The 21,790-nt window shown below is 43.0% G+C and overlaps 1 protein-coding gene across 1 annotated transcript in view; it reads right to left on the bottom strand.

The window, feature by feature from the left end:
- The window catches only part of nrip2 (nuclear receptor interacting protein 2), a 32,122-nt gene that overhangs the window by 5,919 nt on the left and 4,413 nt on the right, over positions 1 to 21,790 (bottom strand). The window contains exons 2-4 of the mRNA XM_069671419.1: positions 6,879 to 7,190; positions 925 to 1,007; positions 281 to 387 (exon numbers count right to left, since the gene is read on the bottom strand). Coding sequence (XP_069527520.1) covers positions 281 to 387; positions 925 to 1,007; positions 6,879 to 7,190 — 502 coding nt within the window. The remainder of the gene's footprint in view (positions 1 to 280; positions 388 to 924; positions 1,008 to 6,878; positions 7,191 to 21,790) is intronic.

Below are 21,790 nucleotides of genomic sequence, written 5' to 3'. Positions count from 1 at the left end.
GCTAACTCCTGAAATCTTTTCCCCCTTTTCTTTTAACCCTTGTTTAAGAAGAAACTGCCTAAACTAAGGTAGTGAACATGATGAAAATGACACCTGATCAGCACTTTAGCATAGTCATTCTAAGCTTGCTAGCATGCCGCCATTAGCATTTAGCCATGAAGTACATCCTCACAGAGTTGAAAGAACAACTGTAAACTCTCATTAGCTAACAAATCCACATCATTCAAATAGTTAATCATCTGTGTCATTACTGTTATAGTGTTAAATAAATTGCTCTTACCTTCGACGTAAGCTGAACACTGGACTTTCTGTCTGCCCAGCTGAAGCTGCAGATCCGTCACTGAGCCGCTCACACCACATGGAGGACTGTCCTGGCTGGGCACCAGTCTAATAATACACACAGACACAGAATGATTATTTCAGTACATATAAAAAACTTTTATTTTATAACATACATATCTCCTGGGAGTAGATTTCCCTATGATATTTTATTGTAAAACTTTTTTATTAAATGTCAGAGTTTATGCAGCTTATTTAAGTAGAATTTTGAAGACATCAGCACAGCAGTTTCATCAGCCTTTACTGTTTACCTGTTACCTTTTTAGAGCTTATTTGAAATTAAGATGAGAACAAAATGTCAAGTCACTCTCACTCTTAACCCGGGGCACAAACTCTGATCTTAAGACTGAGATTTTTTTGTCGTTTCTTGAAGATGAAAGCTAATTTCAGGTCTGTAGGGATCTGGAAAAACCTCTTTAAAGAGCTTAAATGTTCTCTTTATTTAATCTCTACTTAAACCTTTTAATGTTAATTCTTTACCTTCTCACCCCGTGATCTTCAAATGCCTTAATTTTCCTTTTACTCTTTCTATCAGGGTGAATGTAGTGTTAGTGTGTTTGCAGTTCAGTACAGAGTGTTTCTTACCCCAGCCTCTGGCAGCAGGAGGTGGAGATGTGGTTATGTTGGCTGCCGGTGTTGATGGACGCCTTGACTTCAGTCTCGCAGCACTGTGGGGAGTACAGAGGGGGTATTTTGATGTCAGAGTGTGATTTTCCACTTCATTCTGGCACCCCCACACGCCAGGAAACAGCCAGTCATAACAGTACATTAACACAACTGTGGGGAGCCTTTGAAAAACACTGATGTGTTTTCCTTTGAACAAATCCAATCGGCTCACACACACTGAAAAATAAAGTCCAAGTCGACTGTTGCTTCCAAACTGGCCTTTGTTTTTAGAGTTTGTTTGAAGCTCTATCTGTATTGATTCTGTGTTGGAGTCTTAAATTACTACACTTGCATTACATGCTGCATGCGTCCGGTTCAACAAGCTAACAGTTAATAATGAAGCTAAAAATAATCCAACAGGAACATTCTGTTAACTTTAACAAGCATGACTTGTTTTTTGATTATCTGTTTTGCTAAAGTTGCTGACCCCGTTTCCTGACAAGATGCTGATTCTGCTTTGAGAGCATACATATTAACTAAGAGTCATGCAGTCTGTGCTTGTAACTCATTATTTAACCAGATAACGCAGTGGAAATCATGAGCAGTCTTGACTTGATTTGCTAACTGAATTTTTAAAGTTATTTACATTTTTAATGCAGGGTTAGGGTCACGAGCTAACTAGCTAACTGCGGTCACTAGCTAACTTGACTTCGTAGCTCCTTTCAGTTGTACGAAGCTTTCTAGTTTTCAATTCATTATTTAAGTTTTCTCGCACCAACTTATTGTTTTACTTCACCCTTTCCACTCGCGTAGCACTGTTTTAGTTTTAAGCAATAAAGCTCCAAATCCTCAGTTTACTCTGCTCAGCAACAAACAGAAGATAGACAGTTAGCAGCTAGCCATGAACATAGCAATACGTAGCAGCTAACAAGCCAGATATTTCCCTTAGGAGTTGATAGAGACCAAGAACAGCTTAAGAGAGTGAAAATTGACTAACAGTCATCAGGTGGACAAAAAAATAACAACAAAAAATGTATGCTAATATTGCTCTGATCTATTGGAAACTGTATGCTAACAGCTTTGGCAGCTTTGGCTATTAGCTTGTTTCCGCTGCCCCCAAATGGCCCAAAAATAAGTTATTACAGGATTGAAGTGTTAGCTTGACATTTTGAGTAATTGTTTGCATTTTATTACCAAGAGAAAGAGGATTTGATTTATATAACGTTAATTTCTGTCGGTCAAACACAAAGCTAAAGGCAGGTGACTGTTAGCTTGGTTTAATGTTAGCACAGAGACTAAAAGAAGCAGCTAAAAGAATAGCTAGCCTGAGTCAGCCCAAATTTAAAGAATACACCAACAATTTTGAAGCCCACAAATTAGCCTGTTATATTGTTTTTTTAATCTTTTCAAAAACTGAAGTAAAGTCATAAAACTGTTTCCCCTTGCTCCTAGTCTTTATGCTAACCTCATGTAAGCTAGCCATCTCCTGGATGTAGCTTCAGAGGCTATTTCCCAGACAAATATAGCAGCTGTTTCATCTCATCTAACTCACTCCAAACATTTAAAGAAGTACTTTATTTACAAAAAGTCTTTAATGTGATTTTCCCATCATTCAAGCTCGTGCTATACAGTAGTAATGCTAACAGGCAGCTTGTCCTAATCTTAACTGACGTCTCTACTCTTCTGCATCACACAGTTGCTCTGTCGCCTGCAGGGCACTTCATGTCACAGAGACACATTTCATGGGAGGCAGAGGAAAGTCTACAGTGCAGCAGAGTGTGATGGTTTATGGGAAATGTTGTCTGTAATGGGCCTTTATTTAATATCCTTTTACTTGATGTCATGTAACCTTTATACAATTAGAAACATGTTTGTAGTAAAGAGAATAAACTAATGGAAGGAAAGGGATTGTATATAGAGCATATGGCAGCTCTGCATGCATGTGAGATAAGCAATATGCTGGCACCACCCCCTCACTGTTGAACGTGAATCAGACCATGTATAATTTATGTTTCTCCACTATCAAATGCAAAGAGATCTCCGTGTTATTTTTGATATGAATTTGGTTGTTTACATATTGATGGAACAAGGTGACAGTCCTCTCAGATGGAGCAGGCGAAACACTGGACCTTGGCAGGCTATGAATACTAATATCACAAGAAGGCAGATACGGACAGAGCGGCTTTTTGAAATTGCAGCCATTTCAAACTCTCAAAATGGGACCACAGAGTCATTTCAGAAGGAGCATATTTATATTCATACAAGTGCAAAGCTATTTTGGAAATTAGTATTGATGAAAAGAGCACCACCTGCACACTAATGCCTGAAAAAAAGGGCCAAAAAAGGAGATTAATTGGATTCATGAAAGACAGAACATTTAGGGACGTCACACCTGGTGCCCTCTATTAGGTATGATACAATGACATTGAGCATGTTAAAAACAATTGGTGCAGCATTCATGTTCCACTCAGGATTAATTATAGTAGCTTTTTTCCTTCAGTTTTTTCATCTAGCACCATTACCAGGGCCAAATGTGTCCCAATAGGTAATAAAATAATGACATTCTCATCATCTTCGGTTGTACTTTGTCTTTATTGCTAACTAGCAAATGTTAGCAAGCAAAGTGGTGTAGTGTTTTGGGGTGCCAAATAACAATAAAAAGTTAAGAGGGCTCAGGTTTTTTAGATTCCATCTGCGAAGAGCAAACATGTCAAAGATGGCGCCGGTTTCGCCATCTGTTAGCTAGGCGAATGTTACTTCCTGTTGAGCGTTAAATTGCTAGCCAACGTTTAGTTTTTAAACTAATAATTGCTGTGTCCCAATTCAGGCACTGCATCCTTTGAAGGACGTAATTGAAGACAGATTGGGTCACAGCGGCGCGTCAAAGGCTGTCCCATTTTGAAGGCTCCTTCAAATGCACCCTGGGCCACGAAGGATCCATCGGGTGCATCCTTCGCCACACAACGCATCCCGAGATTCATTGCGCGCCAATTCAAACGAGATGATAGCTATGCTAGCTAGTTAGACAGCCAGCTACCTGTTGCCAGGCGACAGGAGCGGCTTTTGGGTGGTAAGGTTAAGGGCAGGAACAGCTGGTGACGCAAACAGGAAATCTTCCGTAGACCAGACCGTCTCATTGCAGTTCGGCCTTCGCGTCTACACAGGCTACGAATGACTCGTTCTTTGTAGCCTGTGTCCTTCAAAGGATGCAGCCCCCAAATTGAGACACTACTATTGTATTAGCTAGTTGAAACAGAGACACTCTGATTTAATAATCAGTGGCTGTGGTTTAAAGACACTGTACAATAGTGTAGACTATGTAGATTTTGTTTATCAAAGATGCTAGCAAAGCTTACCGCATTTAGCATTACACAGCACAAACGCAAGCTAGGTCTGACCACCATGTTTAACTATATGTCTGTTATGGCTAGAAATGACAACAGGAATATGTTAATGTATGTTAATAGTTATCTGCGATGTTATCTACCTGTGATTGCCTTTGGTTGTTAGTACAATGTCACAGTGATTCAGTCTATAACTGCCCAACATGAGCATGTTAGCATTTAGCGTACAGCATCTCTGTACAGCCTCATCTTGTTGATATATTTTGAATTGACTGATCCATCTCATGTTACATTGTCTGTGTATTATCAGTCATTGTAATTCATGTACTTTGGATAGAGTTTGCATGGAAACATCCTAAATTGTTTATAACAAGTTGGATGGTTAACCACGACTGCTATCACTATTCACCCATCCTGCTTCCTGTGTCTGTATTTCATGCTCTCCCCGTCATCCCAACATAAATCAATACCTTATCCACTTGACCGAGAGGATATTTCCCCCCTTTGGAAATAAACACGTCGAGTTTCCATGAGCCTTGTTTTGATCCCTCACACTCTGTACAGGCGGAGCCGAGCCCTCTTTGTCCTCTCAGGCACACTGGCTTATCAGCAAGCCCACAAACCTGCTCCTTTGTCTCTGTCCCAGCGCTGCAAAAATCCCTCTCTCTCTCCCTCAAGTGTAAAAATAGCTGCCGAAGGAGTAACTGAGGAACACTTCGAATGTAATAAGTTGATGATAAAACCAAGCAGAGGACAATGAGTGATCGGGGAAAATGCTGAATCTTGCAGAAAAGGTGGTGCTGCAAACTTCTAACAGCACAGGGAATAGCAGTTGTTTGAACACTGCACTGTTTTCTTTTAAGGGACAAACATGGCTCAGTTCTTGGTGTCATATGGCTGCCAAATATGAGCTCTTTAGCCCCTGGATATAGGCTACGTTTTTATTATACATATTGAATTAAAAATAAAAGGGACATGTGCTCATTTGGCTGGTCTTGTCGCTGTCTTGGCAGTGAATCGAGCTTTACCTTCTCTGGACTTTGGGCACACTTTGCATTCCTATATTTTTTAAAACTTAAAAGGCCTCAAGTTTGTCTGTTTTTGCCTCGGTCCTCAAATCTATCTCCTTCTCGAGCACTCAAAACAGCCACTATATTTTCGTAACAGAGACCTGTCTGCTTCTCCTTCTCCATTGCCAACCTAGGGACAAGAGTATTTTGGCCTGTAGCTGAATAGTCCTTGGAGATCCTCCAGTATCTCAAAGCCCCTCGAGCTGTTGGTCTCCTTCTGGTCCCTCAGGTCCTTTTACTTTTGAAGCAACTCCTCTCCTTCTTCTCAATGCTCTCCTGCATTGTGTTGAGCTTCCATCAGAGATTCCCTTTCTAGACCTTAGTGCCTGTCTCGACTCAGGGCCGCTTCTTTCTACCTCTCTGCTGGGAGCTTGTTTTTGTGCTGCAGGTCATTCTTTGTGTTTTGCAAGCTGCGGTGCGTTGTGATGGCGGCAAAGAACCCTGAACTCATCTTTGTACGTCTTGAAAATGTCCACAATGTGTTTGTGAATCCACAGTTATTTTCAGTTCTGTCATTGTAAGGCTTTCTCCTTTGTACAAGTTCTGATACTGAACTGATAACAGGAGCCATAAGGGATCAGACAGCCAATCTTCTGACTAGTAGATGACCCATTTAGCAACAGCCATCCCGAACATTGTTCTCTCTTCTGCAAGAAGCCTCATTTCCAATGACACAAATCAGCTTCACTTTGCTCGACCTTTAAAAGCAAGGTACTTTCCCAATACCACGTCAATGTAGGCAGGATGCTTGGAGGAAGAATGTTTGTTCTTTGGTACTTTTGCAGGCTACCATTTTTTCTGAATTGAGGTAATACAAAAATAACAGACACCACTGATGGTAGCTTTTGAAACAGGTGCTGATTATCTGAGACCAGTCAGGCTGCATCAGCCATTTAATATCAGCTCAGCTCAGTTAGAACCACAACTCAGGTGACACCAAAAAAATTCCAGGTACTATCTACAACTTCCACCAAGTTCCAAGCACAGCGATTCCAATCGAGTCAAGCCTTCCGATGCAAATAGAAAAGAGGCAGAACTGTAGCTGTACGTAAGACGATACAAGAGGCAGGTGGGCGCAGGTGTACAGTCATCCTCGAGGGGCTACAAGAGCCAACGTGGAGCACAAGTGTTCCAAACTAAAGCCGAAATCAGAGGCTTACCTGCCGTACTGCATGCAAGCTAAGCACTCATTTTAATGCCAGTGTATTCTTATGTTTCCCTCCCACAGCCCACACTGTTTGTCTTTTTCGTGCCCTTGTGCTCTTGTTATCGCTCTAACCTACATTTCAAGAATGCGAGAGCCGTGTAGACCTGCTGGTGAACTCTCAGTCGTTCTGACTCAGTTATCTGTTGTTCTTCTGAAAGCAGACGGCTGTTTGTTCTGCGAAGCTTTTAATGTGTTGTAAAGGGAGAAAGACTGAAGAGTGGGTTCTTAGTGGTGAGTCATGGAGAAGAAAGGTGCTGTCTTTGTGTTCTCTTGTTTTCAGTTTTATGCAGCGCTATAGAGCGAGGAGAGTACCTTGCATTGAACCACCAGAGCTGTGAGGAGGGTCGAGCTCTCCGTGCCCTCGCTCTTCTCCGCGGACTGCCTCGCTCCCGCCTCGCTGCTGTCGTCCTCCTCGTCCGACCGTAGGCTCCGCTCGCTCTCCTCCAGAGACTCCCTCTCCTCCGTGGAGTCGTCCGCCGTGCTCTCGCTCTTCTCCTCGGCGTCCGCCGCTCCGTCCTTATTGTCGGCCAGCGGGGAGCGGACCCTGCCGGGGTCTCTGGCGTCCCCCCGCAGCCGCGTGATGTTTCCCTCCAGCAGGCGGCGCTGCACGATGCTGTGAGGTTGCTAAAGAGAGAGACAGAGGGTTAAAGGTCAGATGGAGGGTTTTTGCAACATGGAGGCTCGGATTGTCCAAAGAAGGGTTTTCTGAGGGCTGATACTGATGTTTATGTAAATGCAATGAGGACATCTTGACATTATGCTGCAGTAAACTGAATATTCTGGCTGTTGGAAAGTTAGTCAGGCAAAACAAGACATTTAGAGATGTTACTTTGGAGTCTAAGAAACTGTAATGACTGCTTTTTTAAGGTTAAGATCAAGACTAAATAAATATGAGTTACCCTCAAATTTTTGCCCCTACAGAGTGAAAAATCTCAAAAAACCGAGACATTAAATGCATCATAAAATCCAGAATATGTGAGATGCAAACTGTTGTAGGGTGAGTAAACTAAATGCATATCAGAGTGTACGTGACGTCTGCCGCTCGACCACCCCTTGCTTGGTGAAATGATAAATATTTATAGTATTACTATCTCACAGAGTACGTCACACACAGCTTGTGACGCATGATACATTCAATCTGATGTAGGTCATTGTGTTAAAGAAACATGTCGGCATAACTCGAGCAGCTCCTTTTTATCTGAGCGTTCACAGAGAGATATCTTACCACCACATCAGTAAGATTAGGCTTATTTATGCACGTAAGATTTCTGTCTGAGTCTCGGTACTTTCAAAATAGTCCTGCATCCAACTCAAACAAGTCTTGAGAGAAAAGGCCAAAATGTGCAGCTGCTGTGTGACGCTGTACTTTAGTCCTCACACTGTCACACCATTCACATTAGCACTGATTCAGCTGGGAATGAGATCATTTGTTTGCACAGATTAGCAGCCGTGAATCTCGTTATCAACCACTAATTTCTACCCTTTAATCAATCACTCTTGCACACTGCTTTCAGACCCTAATATTGCACGCAGGAGGCTCATTTACATCGCTTATTATTCAAATAGGAGCGCTGGCCTTGGGAGTAAGAGTGTGCAGACATTGGAGGAGCCACACTCGCAAAATGATTGTTTAAAGAAGAGTTAGACTGTCGCCTACAACGCACAATCTCAATGTGAAGTGCAGTTATTGGTGTACCAGTACAGCATGTACTGATACGTGTAGGTACAACGGAACAAGCTGTAACATTGGGAGGAACTTAGCACTGTAGTTTTTCCACAGTATCAGGTCTGGAAAATCAATGAGACTGTCGTCCATACAGAGCTGTAGTTGTGAGACGAAATGTTATGTTATAGCAATAGCAATAGATTCAGGGACGCCAGGGCTAACTGTTGAGCCTCCCCGAGGTGCCGTGGGCCTGACTTGACGAACACCGTTGAAGGGAGGCGCCCACTTGATAACCCAGTGGCTCTCGCTGCCCATCTAACGACACGTTTGAGTTATAGGGGCCGTTACAAGCCATGTGGCAGGGTAGGTAGTATCGACTTAGGGTTATGGTTTCTCCCTACCCTAACCTTAACCCCCCATCTTCCTTACTCTCTCTTCCCTGATAAAAATGGGGGAGTAGAGTTAGGTAGAGTCTCAAGCTCCTTCCCCGTCTGGTCTGTTGAAGGTGGCAATGCTGCTTGGGTTGCAGTGACTACTAAGGCTCATGTGGTTAGTTAATCATACGTATTGGGAGTATTAGGCACAAGGGGAGGGGATTCCTTCCAATTCTTAGGCCACACGTTGTCCCACTAGAGGAAGCAGCAGCCATTAAACAATGGATGTTTGCGATTTAAGGAGCATAGCATTAAACGTGGCATTGTAGGACCCCCTTCCCGTCCATCCCCTCCTCTTGTCCCCCCCACGCAAAATAACTCAGATCTAAACTGTTAACCGTTAGCAGCAATGAAAGAGACATCGCTCCCCAAACCACCTGAAATGAAGGTCACATTATCATGTCATGACAGCCATTCGAGTGATATGTCATCGCTCGCAGGTCATCGCTGTCAGCAGACATAAAGGAGTTTCTGTTGTGGTTTTCTTGTTGCTCTTTCTGCACACATACTTTCCTTGTGTCAGCCGCAGTTAAACACCCTGCAGAGTCGATGCACAAAGCACTTAAAGAGTGTGTTCTTTATGGCTACATAAACAGTCAGGAGCTTTTCACATACAACTCGTCCGTCATAACTCTGCTGCGTACAGAAAATGGCAGTGTGTGGCTTTTGATTGACATTTCCACTCTGTTAAAACGGCATGTGGTCGGTGTCTGGCTGTTCTTTCGGGATCGTAGAAAAAAAGTAAATTATATTTAAAGCTGCCTGTTCCTCTGTAATCACATTTCTGTTGAGCAGTGCAGAGTCCGGGTTCAGACTGTCAGACAGCACGCTTCGAAAAGAGCAGGTCACCTAACACCAGCACAGCCGACGCAAACACAAAGCATGTTCTCTGCTTTCATGGTGGTTTTTAACACTAACATCACCAGGATCTTAGTTTAGCTCTTAACATATACAAAACAGGGTAATCCTATAGATAAGGTGAAGAAAGTCAACTCTCGGGTACCGCCGTTAATGTGGGAGATAGAACGCAACTATTTATATGTTGTCTTTCCTATCTCTAAACAAAAAAAGACATATAGGTTTGTAACATCTGGACAGTTTTCAAAGTCAGTGAGCTTAAAGTAGTCCAGAATAGATCAGTGCATCTGTTCAGCAGACAGGAAGTAGAGAGACTTAAGTATGTGCTTGATGAAGGTGAAAGAGAGGCAGCTTTGTCGTCCTTTGTCAGGTGACAAAGTACGTTTACAACAAGACAAGTAGCGATGACTAAAATAGCTCCTCCACCGTCTAACGAAAGCAGATTTAATGCTTTAAAGTGGCTGTGAACAATATTTTTATAGCACCAATGGACCACAAAACAACACGCTAACTACCTCTCAGAATGAATCCACAGAGACTTCTTACCCAACTACATGATTTCCCCTAATTTTACAGAGTTGTTTTGGTTTAACAGCCCACAACTTAACTGTGTTGGTTCCTTCTCGCTGCACATTTGCACCAAAAAGCAGCTGTTTTTGGTAAAATCCCTCCCAACTGAACACTACCTGCTCACGACCAAATGCCAAACTAACCAATTTGGCATCTAGCTGCCGGACTTAGCGGAGCATTTAGTAGCTAAAGAGCCTGGTAATCTCCTTAGGAGTTGGTGGAGACCAAAACAGAGCAAAAATGTGAATGAGTATGGTCTTACATTCATCAGGTCGACACATGCATGACTTTAAATGTTGCAGGGGCGGATCCAGACTTTTTTGACTGGGGTCGGCCCAGGGGTGGCATAAAGTATGCCCCCCCTAGACAACAGAGTGCCAACATCCAGTATAAATCTTGTTAGCAAAATTCTTTAAGGACTCAGAAGTAAGATGTATGTCCAGAGTATGTCTGTGAAGGTTCTCAGTCATCCAGGTCATGGTAATTCTAAACTTAATCCAAAGGTCCACCAGTCAACCAAGTCCAGTTGTCTTTTGGATTAAGTTTAGAATATGTCCAGAGTAACAATTTAAAGTACTAACAAAAGGAAATGTGCCACATTGACATGCACAGAAAGCTACGAGCAGCCTGTTGCAACACAGCACGTTGATTTTAACATCCTCCTTCTGACAAGGCAAAGAGCCAATCATAGGTAAGGATTTTGGGGTGGCCAATCAGATTTCAAGGGGGGCCAGGGCACCCCTGGCCACCCCTCTGGATCTGCCCCTGTAATGTTGCTCTATGTGTTAATAAGCAACTGTTAGCTAACAAGTTGACTGAAGCTAGCTTAAAACAAGATGATTTGATAGTGTCCTCTTAACACTGCCTCCTGACGGCCCAAAATAAGGTATTACAGTTAAAAAGAAAATGGTTTTATTTAGGTAGAATATGAGTTTGTTTTCACATGATAGCATGATGTACATTAGCAATTAGCCTGTTTGTCAATCAAGGAGTAACTTTAGTCAATATGATTTATCCAGTCTTTGGTCCAAAGAGGAAGTTTGCACAGAATTTGGCAAAGTGTTGGAACAGCTGGCTGAGTAGCCCTCTTGCCTGCCAACGTTAGCAGCTGTAGAGTCATAAAGACACGGTTTAAGCACCTTGGTTGAGTGCCAATCTCACAGAGGACATCCCCATCTGCCTACCTGTTGTTCTCCACAAGTGTTATATTACTCAGCCACACAGTCCTCCATTTCTACACCCCGTTGCCTCCCTCCATCTCCACCTCCCTTCTGAACGCAATCAACTCCCCTGCAGTCACTACACTTTTACAGAAATTGCTTTGTGTGTGCACTTCACTGTGTTCCTATTGGAGCAAACAACCTTTAAAACATCGCAGTTGATGCTGCTGTTATTGTAAGTGGTGACAACGATTTTCACAGAGTGGAGGGCTCTTTCTGGCTCGATGGTGTTTGACCGTCACATTGTGCCGGCATCATGGGCCATCATGCCGGAGATTCCTCGTGTCTTAGGGGATGATAGCATGGTGTGAAAGGTATGTGAGTACGACTAGATGTGCGGTTTGTTCAACAGGCCTGCACACCTAAACGACAGAAACGATCAAATTGCAAGTGACTTCTAAAGCAACATATATGACTGCTACAGTCACATGTCAAGGTGTCATTGGGCAAGACACTGAACCCCAAATTGCTCCCAAAGGCGTATCCATCGGGTATGAATGGGCCCAGGTCCTGATTGGAGATCGGCACTTAGGCCTTTGCTATCCGTGTGTGAATGTAAGATTGGAAGGAGAGTCCATTTTAATGCAATCAATTCTTACAGCCGATTCATAACCACAATCAATCAGAAATGATCAGCACTCGCAAAGTTCCTCGACCTTTGGAAAATACCACCTCCCGAGGAGGGACTTTTCAGGGGGTAAATCAATTACCCCGGAACTAAATTTAGACCCTGGTTCCTGCTATCGAAACGCACTCAACGAGTTCCTCAAAAGGTTCTAAGGGAAAGTTCATGATGTCAAAACGCACCTCAAACCTGCATCCGTGAACGTCGACGGCAAACTAAAGCACAGCACGTCAGCCAGGGCCAGTTCACTCCTGGGTTAGCCACCTCAGTAGCTCAGTATTAGTCTGAGCTCCTTTAACACTACATAAAATGATTGTCTACCTACCTACCTACCATCCTGTGCCCACTGCGCCCGTTCACAGTTGGCGAATGAGCAGGGTTTACTGCAAGCTTAAACTAGCATGCTCGTCGCACTAGCATGGCAGAGAAAGCTAGTTTCATGCAGTAACGATGCACGGTCGAGTCGGCAGTTTATGTTCATGTGTTTGAGGGTGTGGCCTATTTATTCGGTTGAATACTTTGGAGAAATTAGCAAGAGTGGCTACATGTTTCAAAGTTGCTAAGTACGTAACGCAAATAACACCCAGGACACGAACACGGGTCTCCTGGGTGGCCGTCTTGAGTTCAGCCAACGCTTCCACGCCGACCTCTTCCCTATGTGAACTTTCCCGCTCTTTTTACTGCATCACCTGACTTCCTCTGTGATCCTGTCATAATTCTTGCAGTGACTAGAGGTCGCTGTCTAACTAAAATTAGGCCTAATTTTGGTCTCTTAAAGCTGTATTTTTGGCTGACCGCCGGTGTCAGCCCTACACATGGGTCTGTATGTGACTGACTGACTGAGTGACGGTACTTTCACAGCCGTAGAGAGAGAGAGTTGTGACATCGCAATGATGGATCATGGAGCATATTGGACCTCCCCTGACGCGACTCTCTGTCTATACGTCTCTGGCTCTGGCCCCGCCTACTCCCCCGCTGCTCGTCCGCTGTCCTAATCTACGTCTGCAGCGTGCACCTGCTTTCAAACACGTTGTCATCGGCCTCGCAAGGACAGTCCTCGTAACACATTGCTCACAAAAGCGCACATTGACCTGATGCGGTCAGCCACACGCTAGGCTTTGACCTAGTCTTGTTTTTTAGGAGGCACTGGATTTATTTTTAGACGTTACATTCTGCATCATAGCGTTGTATTTTATCACAAAGGCAATGCTCAATGACCAAACGCTCGCCTGTGAGGGGACTCCATCCAGCAGCTGTGATTGTATCGCTAATGCAGACAAATGGGATTTAAAGATAGACTCTGCTACTCTCCTCTTTTTTCCTCATGTTACTGGTCATTATTTGATGTTCTGCTCTGATTAACAGGCGCACAGCAAAGCTACACGCTGCTGTTAAAGTGATCCTGAGCTGAAATTGAATGAAAAGGACGATATCACGGGCAGCGGGGAGATAGAAAGAGAAAATAACATAAGAAATGACCTCGGGGCCGAAGAGACGACCCTCACGTGTGTGTAATGGTGTCATCTGAAGTCTGGTCATGTCTGTAGGTCTGTGTGACCTGTCGTTATGTTTCAGAGACCCTCGGTGTCAGAGGTCCATCTGTCGATCTGCAGCTCAATCCAACACCTCGACGGGGCTCCGAGGAGACGTTTCTGACAGCTCGTCGGATCAAAACCACCTGATTTGAGTTAAAAAGAATCGAATATTGCTAAAAAAAACATATTTGTGTGTTAGATTTGAGTCTATTCATAGAGCCGTCTCTCCGTCAGGCCGGCAGCTTCATGCCCAGAACAGCCACACTCACAGGCAGTAATCACCAGCTGACACTGAGCACATTCAGCCCATTCGTTCCCCTCTGAGCTCCAGCTGTGGCCCAGCAGCTGTGAGACTGATGATGGCCCTGCTCCTCGCTACTCCTCCCTGCTCCTCTGAAATCTCCCCTCTTTTTCCTCCCCTTTACACTGCACTTAATAACCCTCCTCTCCTCCTCTTTACATTTCTCCTTCTACATCTTTGCACTCCCCTTCCTCCTAACCTCTCCTCCTCTCTCCTCTTTACAACTGCACTCTCCTCCTCTCTACATCCCTTTTCTCCTCTTCCTCCCCTCTTCTTTACATCTATCCCGTCCTTTCCTCTCCTCCTTCTCTCCTACTTTCCTTCTTCTCCTCCTCTTCACATCACTCCTATTTACACCTCTCCTCTCGTCCTTGTTACATGTCTCCTAATTTCACCTCCTCTTTACCTCCCTCCTCTCCTCTTCTTACATTTCTCCTCTCTACTCTGCTACTCTTTAGACCTACATTTCTATCCTCTCCTTTCCTCTCCTCCAATCTCCTCTTTTCCTCCTTCTTATCCTCCTCTTTTCTAACCCTACATCTCTCCTCTCCTCTTTACATCCCTCCATCACTCCTATTTACACCCCTCCTCTCGTCCTTGTTACATCTCTTCTAATTTCTCCTCCTATTTGCCTCCCTCCACTCCTCTTCTTACATCTCCTCTTCTCATCTCCTCCTCTTTTATTATTTCCTTTTCTCTGTTTCTCCTTTCTTTTTTACATCTCTTCCCTCCCTCTCTTTTCACCCCTCCTCTCCATTTTACATCTTTGCTCCTCCTCTTTACATCTCCCCTCTGCTCCTCTTTTCATTTCCACTCTCTGTCCCTTTTTACATCCCTCCTGTTCTCCTCTTCATGTCCCTCCTCTCCTCTTCTTTACATCTCACATCTCCTCTCCTCTTACCATCTCCCCTTCCTTATTACATCTCTTCCCCCCTCCTCTTTTCATCCCTCTCCTCCTTTTTAAATCTCTTCACATCTATCCTCTCCTCCTCTTCCCACCTCCCTCATCTTCTCCTCTTCACATTTGTCTCTTCCTCTTCTCTTTTGACATCCCTCCTCCCCTGTCATCTCCGCTCTCTCTTTACATCTACACCCCCTTTCTTTTTTACATCTCATCTCTCCTCCTTTTCCTCTCCTTCCTTTTGCATCTCCCTTCTCCTCTTTACACCTCTCCTCCTCTCCTCTCCTCGCTTCCTTCCTTTGTTTATCCTCTCTTTCCCTTCTCTTCTCTTCTCTTCTCATCTCCTCTCCCATACCTCATTTCCTTCCTTCCCTCACCTCTGTCCTCTCTCCTCTTCATCTCCTCACAACATCTCTCCTCCCTTTCATCACAATCAATGCAAATCTAAACCATATTTCTTCCTTCCGACACAATCCCCGAGCCCTGAGATAAGAGTAATCCTAATCCTCAGAGCAGATTTGCTCTCGTCTCCTCTCTGCAGGAGCTCTGATAAAAGAGGAGCTTTTTATCGTGGAGCTCCTCGACATGTGAACTAATCAAAATCAAGAGCAGCTGCACTTCAGTGTTATTTTTCTGTTGTTGTTCTGGACATCAGCCTCTCTTCAAGATTATGTGCATCTGCAAGCGTGCAAATCAGCAGATGCATGGACGATATAATCTAACTGATAATAGTTATCACGTCTGGTGGCCTACTGCAGTGCTTTTATTAACAGGCGAGGGATGGAAGGAAGGAAATCATGTCAGATTTAACCGTTTAGAGAGGAAGGAGGAGTTAGATCGAGGATATTTTTCCTTCCCCATGCTCTCATGAGACTTCAGGGAAGCAAAGATTGAATCTGACGTGTAATTTCAGCCTTTCTTCTCACTGAGTCTTTCTCTTTTGTCCTCTGTTTGGCGTCTGTTTCTCCTCGAGCCTCGGCTGCTCCGGGGTCAGCTCGCAAACAAATTAAGTTAGCGACTTCCAGGCTGCTAGCAGGCTGCGTTCACTGCTGCTACTTGTGTCCTTGACGATCTTGCCATTTATATTTGTACATGATCTCATTTAAATGCTGTAACTGAACTGTGAGGTCGGAGAGTTGAAGGGGAGGCGCAAAGGAAGGGACGTGAGGCAAAGATGCGACGTGAGGTGAATCCGGGGCTGGGTCGCGGTGGCAGCAGGCTAAGCAAGGTGACCCAGGCGGCCCTCTCCCCAGCAACGTTTTCCAGCTCCTTCTGGGGGATACCGAGGCATTCCCTGGCCAGCGAGGATATATAATCCCTCCAGCGAGCTCTGGGTCCGCCCCGGGGTCTCCTCCCAGATGCCCGAACCACCTCAACTGGCTCCTTTAGATGCGAAGGAGAAGCGGCTTTACTCCAAGCTTCCCCCAGATCTCTAAGGCTTGAGCCCAGACACCTTTGTCGGCCCTTTGTATCCGCAATCTCATTCTTTTAGTCACTACCCAAAGCTTATAACCACAGGTGAGGGTTAGAACGTAGATCGACTGGTAAATCAAAAGCTTTGCCTTCAGGCTCAGCTCCCTCTTCACCACGACGGTCGAGTACAACACCTTCACTACTGCTGATACTGCACCGATCCGTCTGTCAATCTCAAGACCCATTTTACCCTCACTCGTGAAAAGACCCCTCATTTGAGGCATGACTCATGATACACAGTTTTTTAGATTCAGAGTGGCTTATTCTTTCCGAGAATATCATTAACTCTGAAAATACTTCCTTGAATCTGCTTAGATCTCATAAAACATCCAAACTTGCCTGAGAATTATCACGTTTTCAAGTTCTTTTCACTGGAAATATCTTACAGTGATAGTTAAATGTACAGCCATGGGTTCACTGCTAACAGGGCGTGCTAATAGCTAATTCGGCTAACATTAAATGGTACCAATTCGCCAAACATATTTGGGCCTAAAAACCAGGCAAAAGCTATTGTTAACACTCTGTTTACCTCAAAGCATTATGGGGCGTGTAGTGTCAGAACTTAAAGGATGATAATTAGTAAGAACTTTCCACTGGCAGCTTGTTAACAGGCTGAGAAAATGTGAAATTGTCATTAATCACGCAGCCTCCTCGAGGATTTCCTATCATGAAGTCTAATGAAGACAGCAGGCAGCAGCGTCCCATTAAGGCTGTTTTATATTGTGTAAGACCCTTCCTGCTGTGACACTTCATCTGACGGTGAATCGTTTTATTGTCGAAGCAGCCGAGGTGAAATTGGCGTCGCTGAGGTCTCGTCTGTTTGTTCATTTTTCACAGCAGGCGGAGGGATTCTCAGGATGTTAATTTGAAAATTCATCGCTCCTGATTGTAAGATGTATGAAAGACGTTACGTCAGCTGAAGCAAGCTTTCACCATCCGTGTTATTCTCACCAGATAATTAACAGTCTTTGTCCTGCTGAAACATTATCTTCAGTTTTTGTGTATGAAGCGATATGTACGGTGGCCCTGAAGTATTTGCCAATTTGTTTTCTAAAATGTAAATTAGTTTTGTCCTTGGTAAAAGTGTTTTGCATATGTAATTTTGTTTTCTAAAATGTAAAAATGTTTTCCAGAATGTAAATTTGTCTCAAGCTTTTGTCAAAGTGTTTCAGACTTTGTAATTTTGTTTTGCACTTCAGGGCCACCGTAGATATGTGATATTTTCCTTCATCACTGTGAACTCACAAACATCCTGCTGCTGCAAATACTCAAAAAAGCATCAAATGTATATTAATCCGCAACAGAAAATAGTCCCCAACAAATGCACTATTCTTTCCCATTTGTATGACGTTTGATTAAAAGTAAAGTACCCCGCTGTTTGAGCAAATATTAGTATTTATTTTTTACACATTCACACTGGTTAGCCGAATTATCGCTACTGCTAGCGAGCTAATCTTCTAGCATATTTCCTGCAAGATGTGACTTTACAACTGCAGGGTTTTTTGTTGCAGTCTCAGGAGGAATTAATTATACTAAAATCTATATTTGTTGTGTTTTTACTAATGTTGCATTGATTTGTACCCTTTTAATTAACAACTACTCTAAACAGAGTCGTTGGAAAGTAGGCTAGCCGCTGTAGTCATTGCTTTAACATGCCGTTTGGGCATACACAGATTACATATAGATTACATTACTTGCCCCATCTGATCAAATACTTAGATTAAGATACTACAACTAAAATTGTCTGCTACGTATAACAGCAGCAGAGTAGAAGTATTTATTTATCATGCGATGAAAGGAATGGAAAGTTGACCCGAAAAACGTGGACGTTTTAAAAACTGAGTATGCATAAATTTGGTATTTTACCGTAAATACTTAAATGTCTGATCTTGTGACGGGGGTTTATTTCAAGCTAAAATTGGTCAGACTCTGTGTTCATACGAGGTCTGATGCTAATGTTGTTGATGTGAGTCCTGCTGTGACCTCTGAACACCAACCAGTCCAAACCAGTCCTCTGCCAGTGGGACAGACAGACAACTGTTGTGTCTTTGTCTCCGTTTCTTCTTCTCTATATTTCTCCCTCTGTGAGTCTGATTACAGGCTAATTGCCATGTGGACTAATTATCTGACTTCAACAGGCTCCTCTCGCTCATCCAGCCCCATCACGTGACCTTTCTAATGCCCTCTTTCTCATTCTGATGGAGGTCCCCAGCGGTTCACTTCCTGTCGCAGCGAGCAGGAGGCCCCGGCGGCTTCACATCTGTTGCCTTCCTTCCTGCTCCTCCACTTCCTCCTCTTTATTGTTTAACATCTCTGTTCTTTGTCTCCTCTTTCACTTTCTTACATCACTTTCTGTGGCTTCACTAAATCCTACATCAGATTGTTTTCTTTACCGCTTTAGAGGGTATTTGTTGTTTTGTTTTTGTCTGGTATTTTTATCTCCACCCAGAGCTGAGGGGGTCTGTTGCCGCCCATCCACCGCTCCAGATGAGACAGAGAGAGACAGGTTCACACTAACCTCTCTCCTGTTTGTCTAATTGTCCTGGAGCTAATAATGAAGCTGCATCTGAAGCCATTTAACACGCATTGTTTTGGAGGCGCAGGAAGAGTCCAAATCCCGAGAGCCCGACGATCACACTGAGTGACATTGTCACATTTGCTCTTTACTTTGAAGTGCGCCTTTGCCTTGTGGGGAAAATCATAAACAGTCGAGTTTTTGTGGGGAAACGAAATACGTTTGAATATAAAAACTTTTGTACAGAGCAACATCTGCTTGTTCAAACCCACGACTTTCTAATAGGTCAGGAGGTCACAGAAGTCACGAAAATCTGGTTCAATAAGAGCGCAACATCTTTAAACACTGATTTAGAAATGTTTATTAAGCGACTAACGTGGGTTTTTAAAGCTTTACTTGGTCGAAAAGGTTTAGTAAATCAAGACTTAAAGGTGGGTTGTTTGATTCTAATCCAATACACTTCAAGTTTAGCGTTTGCTAGCTGTCGGTTCTTCTCGTATGCTAAAGTAAAAGCTGCTTTTTACATTTCTTGGCTCTTAAAATGGGAAACAAACTACAACATAGGCTGCATGCCCATGACATTCATCTTATATTCCCTTTTGTGGAGATATATCCTGTTGTGATGCCGTGTAACTCTCTCTGTGTGTTAGCTTTGAAGCAGCAACTGTAGCGACTCTGCTAACCCACCACCTAGCTAACGTTAGCTTAAATTTTTGCTGAGTCGTAGTTCACTCTGGAGTTATATCATGGTCTTATTCCTTAAAACATTTGAATAGGGTTTTATAGTTACAAATTTATGAAAAATATCAACAATCTCTCTTCAGTATTTTTTATCAAATTCACACCCCAGAAAAGTACTGCTCACTTTTTCACATCTATTTATTCCTTCTATGCTACATGTCTACTTTCAGGCCCAGTTCTGTAGCTTTTGATCATCCTCAGAATTACCTGGAGACTCCCGTGTCTCCATTAGACAGGCCTTCACACACATACACACACACACAAACACACACATTCAAGCTCACTCATCTGTTAGAGAGGGACTTCAGCTAACGGACAGCTAAGCTGCAGGGAGAAGAACAGCGAAGCTCAGCAGTAGCAGCAGCAAAATCAGAACAATAGAGACATAAAAAGAAGATATTTTTATCTCAAAGCTTCGTACGTGTCAATATGTTTGTCTCACATTTAAATATGATTTATTTTTAAACAATGTATGTCGAAAATTAGTTGAAGTCTTTAAAAATAAGTGACACAAGCTCCTTTAGCATTCAAAATTAGCTGATATCATTCCACAAAGGAGCAATACTTTTTTACATAGTGTGAGATGAGATGATTGATACAACTTAGCTTCGCTTAGCTTAGCATCAAGACTGATAGATGGGGAAACAGCTAGCCCGGCTCAGTCAGAATGTAACTAGCATCTCTTAAGCTAAGTAGTTACATCTTGTATGTACTCTAAGTGTTAAATGGAAGTACTTGCCCTGCAACATGTTAACAGAATTTTAATATTGTACCCGGCTAACGCAGAGCTAATTCTACTAATTTTATTAACTGTTAGGTGGTTTCATTAACTGCATAACAATACCAGGTGTGATGTGTATTTAGAGATTTAAAAAAATCTGAAATGAGCACAACATTTCTTGTGTTTTTCTTCGTGTTTGTTTGGAGATGGGTAACCAGCTTGGAGGCGCATTACTGCCACCAACTGGACTGGAGAGGAACAAGGGAAATGGGTTTGGGGCAGGAGGTTAAAAGGCCAAGAGAACGGTTCTCTAGTACAACTCGGTTTCACTACGTTCGTACTTAAGAGATGTTGAAAACAAACCTTTTATTTGGTGTCATATTTTTTGTCATTAAATAATTTAATTTGTGAGTTTTACAAAAGACTTTTCTAAGCAAACAAGGCTAAAATTCTTAAAACATTATAAAACTTTAAATGAATGGCATGAAAATGAAAAGAGTGTAGAAAATAACTGAATATATGAAGGGAACCTTAACACTAAGAAATAACAATCGCCTTTTCAAACATCTGATTGTCGTATTTTTGCTGAATAAGCCAACCTTGCTGCTTTAAAGACTTCTTTCCTTCTCTCATTGTGTTGCAGCTTTGGGGAACAAATATTGAGTCTGTGCAATAGAAAACGTCGACACAATAACTTGGTCCATGCTGAGCTCAGGTGTTAATGCAATTCCCCAAACACACACACACATATATATATACTTTCATCCTGTCCTGTTCACTCTGTGTAGATACATGCGTGTAAATTGTGTTACATAAAACAGCCACTCCAAACGGAGCGTCCTCTTTGACCCTTTACGTCTCCAGCCGTCTCTTCCCTTCCCCTTCATCGCTCTTGCATTCGAGCTGTAGATTTTGCCCTTTTCATGCTCATTGCTCCCCTTCACTCCGCAACACAACATGGCTGCAGTGATGCTGCCGCTGCTGCTGAGAGTGAGAGGACCTGAGGCTAAAGAGCAGCAAAACAAACACTCTTACATAACCAGCTCTGCTGCTGTGTTACACACAGGACAGGACAGGCCAGGAAGCACAAATTTGGAGGAAGGATGGCAGGAAGGAAGATTTGCATGCAGATCACTAACTTAATATTCCTGTTATTTATTTGTTTTGAATGTTTAGCCTATAAAACGTCTGAAAATAAAACTAATTAAGCAACTAATCGACTAGTAGTTCCAACATTTATAACTACAGTTGGGCAACAATGACTGTAAGGATGAATAGATTTTCCAAACATATACGCTCTGCCTATAAGACAATGTCATCTAAATAGAAAAATACCAGCCTTCTATATTAATGTAGCTTTTATATAGATTATTCTCTTTAAGGTATGACCTTTGTTTTGGAGGCCACAAGCCAAAAGGAAAGTAATAACTCTTCAGCAGTATTGTAATTCAATAAAACAAGACAATACAAATGTAATAAAGAAAACAACAGACACTGATTCATAGTCAGACAGCCTACGGACAAATAAAATGGATCTGACAGCCTTTTCCAGACTAAATCATCTTTTGTCTCTGAGGGTTCAGCATGCGAGCCGCCTCACAAACACATGCTTTCTTTTCATCGAGTTTCTCCATGTCTATTCAGAGCCCGCATAACGTCGCCGG

This window comes from Semicossyphus pulcher, unplaced genomic scaffold (assembly GCF_022749685.1).
Source record: "Semicossyphus pulcher isolate SPU_LCO1_2020_fin unplaced genomic scaffold, fSemPul1.0.p SCAF_20, whole genome shotgun sequence".
Taxonomy (NCBI): Eukaryota; Metazoa; Chordata; class Actinopteri; order Labriformes; family Labridae; genus Semicossyphus; species Semicossyphus pulcher.
Note: the sequence above shows the minus strand (reverse complement) of the source record. Positions and strands in the feature narration are given on the sequence as shown.